This window comes from Solanum tuberosum, unplaced genomic scaffold, assembly GCF_000226075.1.
Source record: "Solanum tuberosum cultivar DM 1-3 516 R44 unplaced genomic scaffold, SolTub_3.0 scf00034, whole genome shotgun sequence".
Lineage (NCBI taxonomy): Eukaryota > Viridiplantae > Streptophyta > Magnoliopsida > Solanales > Solanaceae > Solanum > Solanum tuberosum.
In genome coordinates, this window is record NW_006238962.1 from 1354443 (window position 1) to 1369917 (window position 15475).

The 15475-nt window shown below is 36.3% G+C and overlaps 2 protein-coding genes across 5 annotated transcripts; one reads left to right on the plus strand and one right to left on the minus strand.

Moving 5' to 3' along the window:
- Positions 1-2669: 2669 nt before the first annotated feature.
- Positions 2670-11137, minus strand: LOC102582930 (polyadenylation and cleavage factor homolog 4). Of its 3 annotated transcripts, none has more exons than XM_006342491.2 (7): positions 10697-11137; positions 8790-8891; positions 8448-8711; positions 6342-7034; positions 4931-5878; positions 4297-4845; positions 2670-3298 (listed from the first exon to the last, which is right to left on the minus strand). In XM_006342491.2, exons 1-7 carry the CDS (start codon positions 11027-11029, stop codon positions 3257-3259), a joined length of 2931 nt encoding a protein of 976 aa, XP_006342553.1. In that variant the 5' UTR covers positions 11030-11137; the 3' UTR covers positions 2670-3256. The 3 variants fall into 3 exon arrangements, with proteins under 3 accessions (XP_006342553.1, XP_015162085.1, XP_015162086.1); XM_015306599.1 differs by having other exon boundaries at positions 4931-5890; XM_015306600.1 differs by having other exon boundaries at positions 4931-5890; positions 8790-8884; positions 10697-10781.
- A 651-nt stretch (positions 11138-11788) lies between these two features.
- On the plus strand, positions 11789-15475 carry LOC107059742 (uncharacterized). Of its 2 annotated transcripts, none has more exons than XM_015306602.1 (2): positions 11789-12276; positions 15083-15475. In XM_015306602.1, exon 1 carries the CDS (start codon positions 11918-11920, stop codon positions 12251-12253), a length of 336 nt encoding a protein of 111 aa, XP_015162088.1. In that variant the 5' UTR covers positions 11789-11917; the 3' UTR covers positions 12254-12276; positions 15083-15475. The 2 variants fall into 2 exon arrangements, with proteins under 2 accessions (XP_015162088.1, XP_015162087.1); XM_015306601.1 differs by having other exon boundaries at positions 11789-12256.

Sequence of the window (15475 nt, forward strand, 5' to 3'; positions counted from 1 at the left end):
GGAGCACCTAAGTTTTTTTTCTCAAAAACTTTATTAGGACATCTGTAATGAGTTGGGGAACCTTTCAAGTATACTCACACCATTTTTTAATGCTCATTTCCGCATTTGCAAGCCCTTTTTTAAGAATCGCCCAAATTTCCTATTTTTGTGTGTGTATTATCCCATGGATCTAGCGCCCGGAGCACCTAAATTTTTTTTCTCAAAAAACATTATGAGGACCTCCGTAATGAGTTGGAGAACCTTCAGATATACTCACACCATTTTTTGACTCTCATTTCCGCATTTACATTCTCTTTTTTAAGAATTGCCCAAGTTCCCCGATTTTTCGTGTATATTAGCCCATGGATCTGGTTCCCGGAGCACCCTTAAATTTTTTCTCAAAAATTTTATGAGGACCTCCGTAATTAGTTTGGGAACCTTCACGTATACTCACACCATTTTTTTAACGTCCATTTCCGTATTTACAAGACCTTTTTTAAGAATCGTCCAAATTCCCCGATCTTTCGTTTGTATTAGCCTATGCATCTGGCGCCCGGAGCACCCAATTTTTTTTCTCTAAAACATTATGAGGACCTCTGTAATGAGTTGGGAACCTTGACGTATACTCGCACCATTTTTAATGCCCATTTCCGCATTTACAAGCCCCTTTTTAAGAATCGCCTGTTTTTTCGTGTGTATTAGCCCATGGATCTATCGCCGAGAGCACCCAAAAAAAATTTCTCAAAAAAACTTTATGAGGACCTCCGTAATGACTTGGGAAACTTTTAGGTATACTCACACTATTTTTTTAACACCCGTTTCCGCATTTACAAGCCGCTTTTTAAGAATCGCCCAGAATCCCAAATTTTTCATGTGTATTAGTCTATGGATCTGACGCCCGGAGGACCCAAAAAAATTTCTCAAAAAAAATTATAAGGACTTCTGTAATGAGTTGGGGAACCTTCATGTATACTCTCACCATTCTTTTAACGCTCATTTTCGCATTTACAAGCCCATTTTTAAAAATCGCTCAAGTTCCTCAACGTGTGTATTAGCCAATGGATCTGGCGCCCGAAGGACCTAAACTTTTTTTCTCAAAAAACTTTATGAGGACCTACGTAATGAGTTAGAGATTTTTCACGTATATTCACACCATTTTTTTAACGCCCATTTCTGCATTTACAAGCCCATTTTTAAAAATCACCCAAATTCCTCGACGTGTGTATTAGCCCATTAATCTGGCGCCCGGAGGACCTAAACTTTTTTTCTCAAAAAAGTTTATGAGGACCTATGTAATGAGTTGGGGAACTTTCACATATACTCACACCATTTTTTTAACGTCCATTTCCGCATTTACAAGCCTTTTTTTAAGAATCGCCCAAAATTCCCGATTTTTCGTGTGTATTAGCCTATGAATCTGGCACCTGAAGCACCCAAATTTTTTTTTCTCAAAAGACTTTATGAGGACCTTCATAATGAGCTGGGGAACACCATATTTTAGATATTTAGAAGTCATTTTACAAGAATTAGGAAATTTCTTGACGTAGAAATACTCTATCCTTTCAATTTCCCTTTGCTTCTTTGCGTATTTTTGATTTCATCATTCAAAATTTACAGATAGAGCAAACGGAGGCAAACATGTCTGGCGACAACATAATATTCTTAGTTAAATTGCTCATAACATTCTCAAAGAAAATCTTCATTCTAATAAACAAATCTTGAAAAGTCAAAGACTTTGAGAATCTTGCTTTGAATCAAATATTAGTGTCTGAATGAAACTCCACAAAGTATAAGGACCAAAATGACAAACGGAAACAAATATAATGATTTCTCAAGTCATTTCGTCTTTAAATAAAGAGGAGCCAAGAAAAATGATCCAAGCCATTAAGTTTGCTCTTAAAGTGGGTCCAACAATAATTGTCTAATTTGTTCTCCTTCCGTCTCCGTGATTTCTAAACATAGTTGTGTTAAATTATTTTTGTTTTAGAATTAAGTTCATCCCATTTTTATCTTTACTAGTAATTGTTTATAAAGACTACAAACACTTTAATTACCATGATATTATGATTGTTGTGTGTTCAAATACTAATGAAGGATAAAATAGGTTTAAACACTCTTTTAATTAATGTTTATTAAGCGGCATGTAAAAAAGATCACAACAAATAATTTGAGACGAAAGAGGTAACTCAAAAACAAGACATATTTTCCTTTTTGACCATGTGAACGTGTTTAATACTATATAAATGGAAATAAAATTGACATGAGAAGATAAAAAAGAGACTACCAAGGTGCGGTGATAGAACTGCTCTACCCTTAACCACAAGTCTTAAGTTCGAACCTTCGATATGGAGAAAACTTTATTGGGAGCGTCACTCCCAAATGGGCCCTGCAGTATGTGATTCAGATTTAGAGTCGAAACTCCAACACAGACACTGGACTGTATACTACAGTTGTAAATTGGCTTTTTTCCTCTATACAGAAGAATTAATCCGAATAGCTGCCCACTCAACTGCATAAACATAAAACAGACAGCAAATGTATATATATGATTAATGCATAATCTATCGATACTGAAGAAGAAAAGTAAACAGTAAATCCGACCAGATATTTGCATAAAGATCCCCGACAGACGAATAGTATTAACTGTTTAAAAAGAACTACTAGTATTAGACTTCTCTGTCTCAAGCACATAACAAATGCCAACATGTTTCACTGAAGCAGATAGTAATTCAACACAGAGAAGCAATACATCATATCGAAACAGCTTGAACATCAAAATGTATACGCCTAGTAAATTTAGACAGAAATTTTTCATATTTTTTATATCTGATAAGACCAGAATGATATGCTAATTGCACCTACGGTAGATTTATTCTGTCCTGACAGAGCACGAGCTTGAAGAAGATCATCGAAGCATTCCCTGCATATCCTCCTGCAGAAACCTCTATGTGAAAGGAGAAAAAAATGGATTAAACCCACAAATGTTTTAACACTCGAAGGATATGAAAAGCACCTGGCTGGTAGTGCCACTCAAAAAGTGAACAGGAAAAGAAAACAGATGAAAGAAGATCCGAAATGGAAACGAAAATAGAGAAAGTCAGGATAAAAATGCTCCCAAGACTGTATGAAACCTTTTCTGACAAGAAGCTTTGATGTTACAACTCCTGTACATGTACATGATTCTGGCATGGTACCTAGAAATAATCTAAACCTCAATGCTATCATGGAGAAATCTCAAGATAAAGTTACAATGCACCTAGAAGCTGATTTAATGAAGCTAACTCCGCATTCGTTTCCTTTGACTTCCATCTTCCTGACCCTAGAGAATAGACAAATTCCAAACATAAAAAACAAATTAGAAACCATAAACAGTAACCCTGGATCGACAAGCACATTCCCCTCATCTGGGAAAAGTAAATAGTACAAAAAGTCTCGAACTTTTAACAGTTTTGAGATTAAAAACAGACAGCAATTTATGATAATCACTAGACACTAGAGACTCTAATGTCTCCTCAACTTGCACCTAATTATACACAATCAGGCACTCAAATATCGCAGGTAAACTCGCTTTTTTGAATTATTATATTCAGAAAAGTATGCACTATGTCATTAAGGGGTCGTTTGGTAGGACGCATTAAAAAAATAATGCATGCATTCGCTCTGCGTATTACTAATACCCTGTTTGGTACACTTTTTCAACCTATGTATAATAACTAATGCAAGAATAGAGCATGCATTAGAAAAAGTATGCATGCATGAAAAACAAAGGGGCGGGGGGGTTAATGAATGCATTAGCATGGGTAAACACACAATTTCCCTCGAAACCTCTTCCACATTCTTTCCACTATATTTGTGGAGGGTATTTTTGAAAACAAATGACTTTTTTTTAGAAATATGCAATGCATGTTATTTTTATTTAATACACCAAATCAAACAATGCTTAAGAAATAATTAAATAAATTCAGCACAACTAATACACCCTATCCAACACTTCTCTTATACACCCCACCAAACAAACCCCCAAGTACCGAACAACTTCAAGAACAAACTATAGATATTCAAGCTTTGAGCTATGGCCAACCTCATGTCCTCAGCCACCCAAAAGTTGCTAGGAATACGACTACACGGAAAAATAGAGGAACTATTGATTAAATTCCATTTTAGGTGTTTCACCACTAAGAGTGATACCCCAGTCACGGGTCCATATTGCCATTTGGCATCACCATCAGGTTATGATATTCAGCAATAACTAACACACCAATATTTAAAATGCAATCAAATAATCTAACCTAAGAAAAAGGAAAAGAGAGGGCTCACCTCATCCACATTTCTGGAGTCCTCATGTGGAGTTGCACTAGATTCAGATCTGCATTTCGCATGAATAATTGGACCCAACTGAGACCTTTCCATTCCAACAGTTGACCCACTTGGTGCATTCATGTAGACAGCCCCCCTATACATCCATTCTTCAGTCTCATCGCTGTAAAAATCATCAAAAGGCTCTCCACACAGTGCACAAGCATTCTGCTCATCGTCAGCAGGGACGGCCAATTCTTCATCATCCTTCGTTTCGACAACTTGCTCAGTCGGTAGAAATCCAGGAACTGCATCAGATCCCAAAGCCTCTGTACCACTAAGCCACATGTTGACGCTTACAAACCACTTACGAGAAGATTTCTGCTTGCGATTTTTCGATACTCGATTCTTGGTTACATGCCAATCCATATGACTGCTGTGAGCCTCTTGGCATTTAAATCGTAGGCCACAAGTTGTGCACTGTCTTGGAAGATCAGCATATAAAGCAGTTACTGCAGAATCGCGACGAACCTTAAGAAGATCCGGATTAAAATCAAGGCCCACAGGATCCTAAAAATTATATCACATGGCTGAGAAAAATCTTCACAAGAAAATTGACAGTAGAGAAAGCTTGACATAGGAAAAAAACAAGTACCTGTGCGGGAGCTTGATTTGTCAATGAAATCAAACCTTGTGCCATGAGTGAGTTAATCAAGCTTGAAAAGCCTGCTGCTGGAGGGTTAGGAGTAACCTGACCTGGATTTTGGGATGCTGGCATGAATTTAGAAGGCATAGGAAGTGGGCCTCTGGGAAAAGGTGGTAAAGCTCCTGAGGAAAATTGTGATGACGTATTTGGGACATTAACCAATGGCATAGACACCTGTGGACCTGAAACTGGACGGGGGAAGTGAGTACCTATAGAAGAACCAGGACCCTGTAGAGGGTATCTATAAATTGGCGGTAGCAAATGGTTTGAGGTTGGAAGTGAGGCACTTGGAGGCATAGTCTGATGAATACGCTGAGAAAGCAATAGCTGAGGTTCTGCTGAAGCCATCTGTTCAGGGTTTTGATGACTTGCAGAAAATGATGTGGGGTGTTGACTAGGAAATTGTGGAAACTTGATATGTGAGCTGCTCTTCAAATTATCAATATGTTGCTCAGGAAGAACTGGCCTGTCCAAAGTATGATTGACAACTGAATTGCTTGCATTATTTACTTCAAAAGGACTTCTGACATGATTATGAGGCAGAACAACAGGTTTTGAAGTCAAAGATTGGGGAGTATGCACATTTTGGGGAGGCCATGGTACACCAGGGCCCCGTCCAGTAACCACCCGAATATCCTGAACCGAAGAGTCAAAAGTAGGATTCATTCTTGGCGGAACATATGGTGGCCTCCAAGTATGCCCATCAGCAGCCAAATTGCCAATCAAAGGGTGCTTTAATTCACCGGTCGCTGATGAGATGCCACTTCCTTCACCCTTTAAATGTCTTAGAGGCAACTGTGGCACATTTTCTGGAAGCTTTTGAAGATAATGTGAACCTGAAATCAGAGATGTCTCATCGCAATATCCAGTAATTTTATTTCTCGCCCCTCGACCAGACTGCCAAAAGAACTGACATAATTTCAATATGAAAAAAAAAATCTCTCAAGTGATGAAACAAAAATAAAGATGCCCCCTTATACAAGACAAAGAGCAAATGAATTTACTCATGGTGTATTATGATGCTATCTTGATCGCGAAATAAATGTAAGAACTACGAGTTTGGTCCACATCCGTCAAATAACTCAGATAATAATAAATACAACAAAATAAAGTCACTGGCTCCAATTAGGTTTGTTTTAGCCAATGGGAAGCAGATATAGAATTCCAATCTGAACAATCAGCTGAAGATAAGATAACAAAATATGCTGCTAAGGCTAATTTTTATTGCTCCAAACAAATAAGATATCAGAGACATCAAAAAAGTTAGAATAACATTAATAAGCAAAAAACTAAGTTGAATAACATCAGTAAGCAAAAAACTAAGGAAAATAACTGCATGCGATAGTACATCAATACTAACCGAGTGAACATCATCCAAGGAAGAATCATGAACTAAAGAATATTGCCCTCGATTAGCCCAGCTCCTTCTAGGGTCAGTCACCAATGGCACAGCATGTTGTGAATCAACACCAGGTCTCATCCTAATACTCTGAGGATGGCGAACAGATGCTGACAAATCATTAAACGGACTCTGATCTGCTAAAGTTGGACTCATATCTTCCCAGTTGAACTCTTCCTCTTCGGTGTTTTGCCATGTCTTAACTGCTAACCTATTGCCTAAGCCATTAATAGTGGCATTCCCGATCTTTTGTTGCCTCAGATTGGATACTTTTTCCCTTTCATCAATTCCATAAGCATCAATCAAAGCTCTAGGTCCTTGAAGATCAATTCCCTTGTTCATGCGATATTTAGAAGGAATGTCTGGTTGCTGATTAGCACCATCAGGCAAAATTCTCTGCCACTCACTCCTCTCAACATCTCTCCCTCTTACTCTGCTAAACCCATAGTCAAGTGCAGTATGAGATGGTGAGGCCCTTTCTCTGAGTCCTATGGCAGGATTATCCAAGGCAAACTCATTGAGGGTGGGTGACAATGACCTCGGAGGCCCCACTGTATAAGGAGAGGATGATCTCGCATTCTTTGAAGATGTAGACAGAACTTGCTTGGCTTCCAGATCTGAAGATATATGACCTGTAGAATTTTCAGCTCTTACCTGCAACAGTCAAACTTCACTCTAAGAAATTCTACTCATCATCCCTTTTTGCAGTTTAAAACACTTTCACGTGTTTGGCATCTAAGTGGAAACATATTAATAAGTACAATAAAGCAAGTCGGTCGGTGTAACTCAACTATGAAGCCTATGACATTTACTTCAAAATAATACCCTTATAACTACCTAACTAATAAGAATAAGTTACAGGAGTCAGCAGATTTATTAAATGCTATTTCATTCTACCCCATTCATCTAGATTGCGTGAAAGCAAAAAAAAAAAAAAAAATGTGGATTGATAACTAGACTATGATATCTGTAGGGTGACTCCTTGAAAATATGCTAAGCCAAGTTGTTCGAACAGTTCTAACTTCACAAATCAATGTCTAGTGATCATCTGTATCTGGAATAAAAAAGATCTAACCACATTTGACATCTAATGAGAAATGCCAACAGGGCATCCTCAATCAAGTTTGTTCTACACTACCCCCCTCTCTGTCTCCCAATAGAATTACTTTAATTACAGGCCCAGGTACTTCCAAAGGACCAAATTCTCAAAAAGTACCAGTAAAGGGATGAAAAATGAGATGAAAAGGAAAACTAGAATCAAGTGGTTCAATTATGTCTATCACAACTACCTATAGAAGATCCAACCATAAGACTCAACAATGTTGATGATGTGTGTCAACGATGTGTCTTACCTGTACTACTTACCTACTTTTAAGCTTAGTCTCCTTGAATGACATTTCTGCCTCAATTTGATACTTCAAAAAGTAACATTTTTAACAATTATTTCAGTTTTAAGCCCTAGAATTTGTTGGTGTTAAACATATTGTCCTCCCATTGGAATAAGCAACTCCAATGGTGTTGTTATTGCACTTACCCAAAAGAAAGAAGCCAATTAAGGGTATTTTTTTTCACCTCATTGGTATGTGTATAGGAACCAAAGGAAGCTTAAAAGGCATAAATTAATAGAAAAAATTTAGACCAAAGTTTTGTTTCATGCCTACACTAATTAGATCCTCAGTGTTAGAGAGCTGTTAATTCATCTTGTTTTTGTACAGAAGGTTTCCAGTTATGTGTACTACCTTAGTGCTAAGTTATTCTGCTTTTGAATATATAACATACTTACTTTTTTCAAAAAAAAAAAAGTACATTTCAGATTATATTAATTAGTACAATATTTTTGCTGAAGACTTTTCATAAATTTGGCCACATCCTTCAATCTAATTCAATCATTTCAAATATTAGGTATGGCAATGAGAACCAAGAGGGAACAGATGATAAATTAAAATAAATACTCAAGACAGCACCAGAAAACATAAACCGATCTGCAAATAAAGATAATTTAGAAAACAAAAAACTTGAGAAGGGAATAGATGTCAAGGGGGGAATGGGGATTCACTAAAAGCTTACTGAATCAATAGTGGAGTGCCCAAGCTGACGCCTTGCTTCCAAATATTTTGGATTTACATGAATGCCATGAGTTGGTCTCGGTGATTCAGATGCTCTTGACGAAGTCAAGCCAGAAGATTGTTGGACCCCCGGCTGTGAAAACTGAAGACGAGTTTCAATTTTCTGGAGAACAGGTGCTGGGAACACAGTTGACCATGTTCCAAAGAGGTGGCGCATTGCAGGATGCATGCTAGGGTGAACTTGCCTATATGCCTCACAGAAAACCTTGGAAAAGAAAAACAAAATCATATAAAGTGGTATAACATCATAGCAGTCATGCAAATACCATATAAAACTACTCACCTCAGGTAAATGGGCAGAGAAATGCTTGATGTAGTCCTTGCCAATATTTTTTACAACACTATCCAGAAGGTATAATGCAGGTAGTTTCTGCTCAACTGGGACCTAAAAAAGTGAATAATGAGAGAATGCAGAAAAACATGGCTAACAAATACATCAAAATGGCATGCTAAGAACAAAAAATTACCAGTTCCCTGACAAATTAAAAATAAGGAAGGCAGAGACAGCTTAACCTAAACAATTACTACAAGTGATCAATAGTTTCGCTATCAAGTGGTTTTTAACTATACTGGGCAGCGCATACAGCTCTCAGAAAGTAGTCAGTTCCTATGTTTTGTCCTGCTTATATTGCAGGTGATGTGTGATCGAAAGCACTTGAACAGTAATCCTTTAAAAACACACCCTTGCGAACAAAATAATTATCAAAACGAATAAGAGATGGCTATCTTTTCAGCCATAATCCTTACAAAACTCAAGCCACTGTGAACTAGATAATTTTCAAACTAAGCAGGGAGTAGATACATGCTGATTTTCTCTAAATCTCATGAAGTTTTGATTATTTCTTTGCTTCTTTCCAGTTCATTCTAAGAGGAATAACACTTAGCATGCAATCCCAGGAGTTACTTTTCTTCATACAACTCACCTATTGAAAAAGCATTAACTGTAAACCAAACTACTCTTCCATCATATATTTTCTCTTAACCTCTTCTATGTAAGAATATATCAAATCTATGCACCACAGCCAAACAAAGGACAAACTTCCCCACCATCTATTGTACAAGTATTCTGTTCATTTACACAGGGAAGGAATTGATCAAGCAAAGGAGCACGACTACAAATTTTTCTACATCTGCTGCCCAGTTTGTAAGAATCAGTAAGCTTCAAAGACTAATTTGCGTTACAGCAATACTAATCATAAAAATAAATATATTCCATTCATATTGTAACATCAACCACATGACACTAGAACTATTGGATATCATCATTCTATTATTTTAGAAGAAGTACCCTAATCTTTAACTTCATCTAAAAGCACATGTGGAGATGATGAATCCAACGCTAATACTCAACCACAAACTACCACACCAAGCTTAGCCACCAGCAGCCCAAACAAAGAAAAATAAATAGATGAAACAATTTAAGGAGACCAAAGCAAGAGGACTGGAATATTAAGAATGTATTACTTTAACTCGTTAATTTGAATTCATATTTGTCCATGCCCAATATAATCTATAATTTTGAGTGTTAGTCGCTCTCAGGATACTTCTTCTAACTTTTCCTTTCAGATTCAGAAGGAATGAGTGTAAGAGTTTTCACAAGCTCCATACAACATAAAAATCTGCAAGAACAGCTAAGTCATGACAAGTATAAGATCCCAGACTTTGGAACTGCTTCATTCATTTCTACATGTATTTGTCATGGAGAGTAGCTTAAAGCATCTAAGTTCATTTCAATTGCTTAATGCTTATTGCCAAGGACTCCCATACCATAAAATGCCACATTTTCATACCAGAATTCACAGAATACTTGGACTTTAATTCTAGCATTCAACTTTTGATATCTAGATGACAATACTCTCGACAATGCAATAAACCAAACTAAGAAGACACCATTTCCACAGCAATTTTAACAGATACAAGATTAACAATTCACCACTATAGTAATCAACAGAATGCACAAGAATCCAACACTTCTGAAACAATACAATTCATCCCGAAACTTCAATACAGTTCAAAGGGATAGAATTCGACATAGAAAAAGCAAAGGCAATACCATTTTTACATCAGAACAAAAGAAATCACTTTATTAAGATAATCAGATTGAAAATGTGAATTGAAACGGCTAGGATTAACTGTTGTTGTAAGCAGCATTTCAAAACCTTAACAAAACTGAATACTGTAAAACACTACCTCTAGAATCCGATTACAAATCGCATGAGCAATGCCTTCACCATGTTCTCTCTGTTCGCCAGCAATGATGGTAAGGTCAGTAATGATAGGCTTAGAATTAAAAGCCAGCTCGGACAACAACAATTCATAAAGCCTAACAATCTCATTCCTAGACGGAGGCAACACGATAACATCATCATCGCCGTCTGGCATAGAAGCCCTAATTTCCATTTCCCTCTCCTTCAACGCCGCCTTATATCGTTCGATTACGGAAGATGACAAGGGTTTTGGTGGCGCCACGGCAGCGTCGTTTTGGATTAACTTGGAGTTTGCATAGCCGCCGGCTAAAGCCATCGGAGTAGAGTTAGGGTTTAAGCCTCCGGTGGTGTGGGGTGGGAGGAGAAAGGGGGGATGGGGGTTAGAAGAAGAAAGAGAGAGTGATGAATGAGAGTCCCCAGAAGAAAAATGATAATTCATGTCCTAAAAAGGACACACTATTTTAACCAAATTACTGTAATAAGAATAAAATAGAATATGAAATAAATTGACTCCTAATTAGGCAAAAAAATTAAATAGATTACTAGCCAATATTTTTATGGAAAAAAAAATTAAATAGATGTCTAGTAAACATTTTACTAAAGATGTATATGGTTCTGTTTGACTAGATTTTTTCTTAAAAAAATTAAGTTTGAATTTTAAAATTTTAAAATTAAATTAAATAAATAGATTTTTCATTTGGTTTTTATTTATCTAATTTTTTTGCAATTCTTATAATTATTTATTGGTTTTTTATTATACAAATGACATTAATTGTCAACAGATTTTTTTATTATTATATTTTCAGTTAAATTATAAACTACAAAGTAAAATAGTGTTTAGTATGAGTATTTTATCATAATATTTATATTAATTAAAATTTTAATATTGGACTCGAGAATAAATTATTTTTGTTAAGTGTAAAACATAAAAATAAATTATTTTATTAATAGTAAAATATGACAAGTAAAAATAAATTTATTTTAAAACAATGAACAATTTTCATTATTTTGGAAAAAATAACAATTAGAATGTAAATAAAAAAAAAAAAAATAGGACAAAGTACAAATCACACAATGCAAAAAGCAAGGAACTCAAAAAAAAAAAGAGTTTCATTAGACTGCTGCAATTAATTCCTAAGAGATCACTTGCCCGCCGGCGACTATTTTTCCGGCGACATTATTCCCGGCATCTTCAGTAATCTTAATGGCTTCCTCTATTCCACCACCGAGATCGGTCGCTTCCGGCGGCTTCCAGAACCCTAATAAGTCATTAAGCTTCTTTGCAAACGCAATGAAGAGAAAAGACAGTTTCATACAGTTCTTCGCCATGACAGGAATACTTCTATTGAGTGTTAGATCGCTTGGGCAAAAGTATCGTATTCATAATCTCATGGAGGATAATGCTGGGCTCGAGGAAGAACAACAAGGACTTGTTCAGCGAATGGATCATATTAGGCAAAGCTTGCTTGCTGAAGCTGCTGCTGAGCCTACTGGTCGCTTTGCTTCCCGTCTTCGTCGCCTCTTCGGTGAAGACTGTTGAAAAGTAAGCTTGTATTGTTCTATGTGAGTTATTCCTGCATTTTATATTTAGTGTTAACGAATTTAGGAGTTTTCAATTATTTGTAGATGTGATATTTTGAAATGAAATAGGATGAATGCTGCAGAATGGAAAAAAAGGATTGTTTTTTGTATAATGTTATCGGATTACACCACCGCGGGCAACAACCTGGCTTTACCTAAGCTTGCTTGAGCCTTTAACAACACTTGGGCATTCGTTGGGACCAGTTATAGATGATTCATCGTATAACCAGTCCGTTAGTGATCGAGTCTAAGTTGATTTATTGTTTGATTAATAGACTTGTCTTCAGAAACAGCATGTGAAGGTCAAATGAGTGGAAAGTTTGGCTTATAATAACTACTATGGAAACTATATGAACATTCCTTACCAAAGGGAAGTGAAGAAAAGAAAAGAAAATCAATGTTTCAATACTGCATAGTAGTTTGGTCTGTGACCTCCCATGCGAAGCATTAAGAGTTAAGTTCTTAGATGGTCATCCAAGATACAGAAATGGTTTAGTGAAATCACTTTTGTTTGTTTTATACCAATAAAATGACATGTTTTACCCGTTATCCCACAAAATAACTGTCACATGAAAATCACTAGAAAATGACATTACTGGTACCTTAAGTTTGAGAGTAGGTATAAAGTGTTCCTATAAATATACCTTTATGCATATAAGAATTTCTAAAAATTTATCAAAACTAAGCATTTTTGTCCCCTGTTCACGCCAATAGTTAAAATTAACGGACAATCACATGATGAAAAACCTCATGAGATCAGAGGCACTGCCTTCAGGAACTAGTAATTGGTAGCAGATAAGTAATTTATGGCCTTGAAAGTTGGGATGGCTAGAAGAACCTGTTTTTGGAATGATAGATGGTTGGATGAAGAGAAATTGAGGGTTGAATTTCCTGTTCTGTGCAACTTAGCTAGAAATAAACAATGTTCAGTTGCTGAATGTTACACAAAATAGTCATGCTGTAGTAAAAAGAGTTCCTTTTATCAGTTTATGTATATCGTGAAGATTGGAGACGTTGAGTAATATGTCCTCTCTGAGCAGCTCAACTGTAAGCTTTACTACTATCCTGGACACATGGCGTACAGTCTTTCTATACAATAATTGAATGAAAATGTTGTTGCCTTTTGGATTATTATGGATGCATGGCATCATTTGTTTTTCTGCACAAATGAAGTACTCTCCAGAAAGTAAAGAAACTACTCCTCCATTCCAGTTATATGACATACTTTTGTTTTTAGTCTGTTGAAAAAGAATACCATATAACTTATTTAAAAATAATTTAATTTTAAACTTTTTATTTTACGTTTAATGAGAATATTTATAGTCAGACAAATGTCTATGGTATATTCTATACCACTAGTTTCAAAAGTCAGTCTTTCTTTCTTAGACTTTGTGCCTCGTCAAACATTGCTACATAAATTGGGACGGGGGGAGTACTTGACTTTGGATTTGAAGTTTCTACGGTTTGTTCAATAATGTCTCCTTAATAGTTCAAAGACTGTGATACCCATATCTCTGTTTGAAACATAGATCAGGCTCAATTTGTTTTGGAAAAAGCTGGAAGTAACATACTCTGTGGACTGGATTAATCATCGGTAGTTTGGAGGCATTTTTCTTTGTGAATGAGTGAAATGAAGTTGCTGGAGTCATGCCAGTTAAGCTAAGGCCTGAAGAACCCATTACACCTACTTTGAAAAATGATATGGGGTTATGTAACTCGGACTCTTCAAAAATGTTGCGGCGCCCATGTGAGATCCTCCAACAATGCACCACTTTTGGAGGATCCAACACGCACCCGTCAACATTTTTTAAGTGTCTGAACAACATGGAGCCGGGCATTCTCTGAAGGAAGTGAATTCTAGATGTAGGTTGAGCATTCTAGAAATGGAGTTGGTTCTCTTTGGAGGAGTTCTTAATAAAGGTCAAGTGGATGAGTGTTAGGGATCCATAATATTTGTCATTTGCCATGCTTTATTTATGTTGCAACTCTTTTGAAGGACATTGACAAAATTGTGTTTCTTTTTTAAAAAAATTGAATTAAACATTTAGGGGTCGTTTGGTAGGGTATATAAGAATAGTACTAAATAGGGTGTATTAATTATGCGGACATTAATTTTTTATTGACTGTTTGGTTTGTTGTATTAAATGAATAGGGTGTATTAGAACTGGAATAGTATTGAATGAGGTGTATTAGAATAGGAATAGTATCTGTATTGTTAATGCGATGGTTTACTACTAATACATAGGTTGAAAACACTACCGAACAAGGGATTAAATAATACCAAGGCTAATACATGTATTATTTTCTCTAATACCTCCTACAAAATGCTCCCTTAGGGTCTATACTTGAATAGAGAGGATGCAGATGATACTTTGCTTCAAGTTTTTCTTTCATTTTACAAGTTTGTCTTACTTTGTAGAGGCTGTGTGAGATTGATAAACAACTGCAGAAGCTGGCTGCATAGTTACGCTTCTATCACTTCGGTATTAAAAGATGAAATTTTGTTGTACAGTTTTCATATATTTTTCTAAGTGGGAAGGGAAAGGGAGTGCGGAAGGGCAAACAAAATGGAAATTCGAACTTCCACCTGTATGTGTAAGGTGGGTAAAGCTCATTTCACCAAGTGAAACATACCTATTCCCTTTAAGTTGTTTTTACTTTTTTGCTTCTTTACAGATTTCATTTCGTGTCCCTATTTTCCTTTGTCTTGAAGTTGCTTCCTACTGTGAATTATGGCAGATTTTAATAACAATTAGTATGACACCAAACTTGGTTTGACTGTTTTCAGGCATCATGGATTCAAACTGTCTGGAACGAACGTTCAATCTCGTCAAACTGAAGCAGAATTGACCTTCGATTCCCTAATCTCTAGATCACGATATGCAGTTCAATTACTTGACAGTTGACAATAACCTGCCGCTTTGTTGCTTCAAAGGATGGCGATTTACTTGCCAGTTTTTTTATGCCAGATTTGTCTTTGGTGTTTGAATCTTGTAATTTTGTGAACCACGTCGTGCTTCTTTCTTCGAGTGCTGTTATATATATACAGCCTCAGAGAGCAATGTAACGATTAAGTAGTAGTACTGGCTTATTAATGCTCCTATTAGTTTACACAGCTTCTAGTTCTGTTTACACAACATTGCATTGTCTTGAATCATAACAAATGAATTGTTGTTTTCTA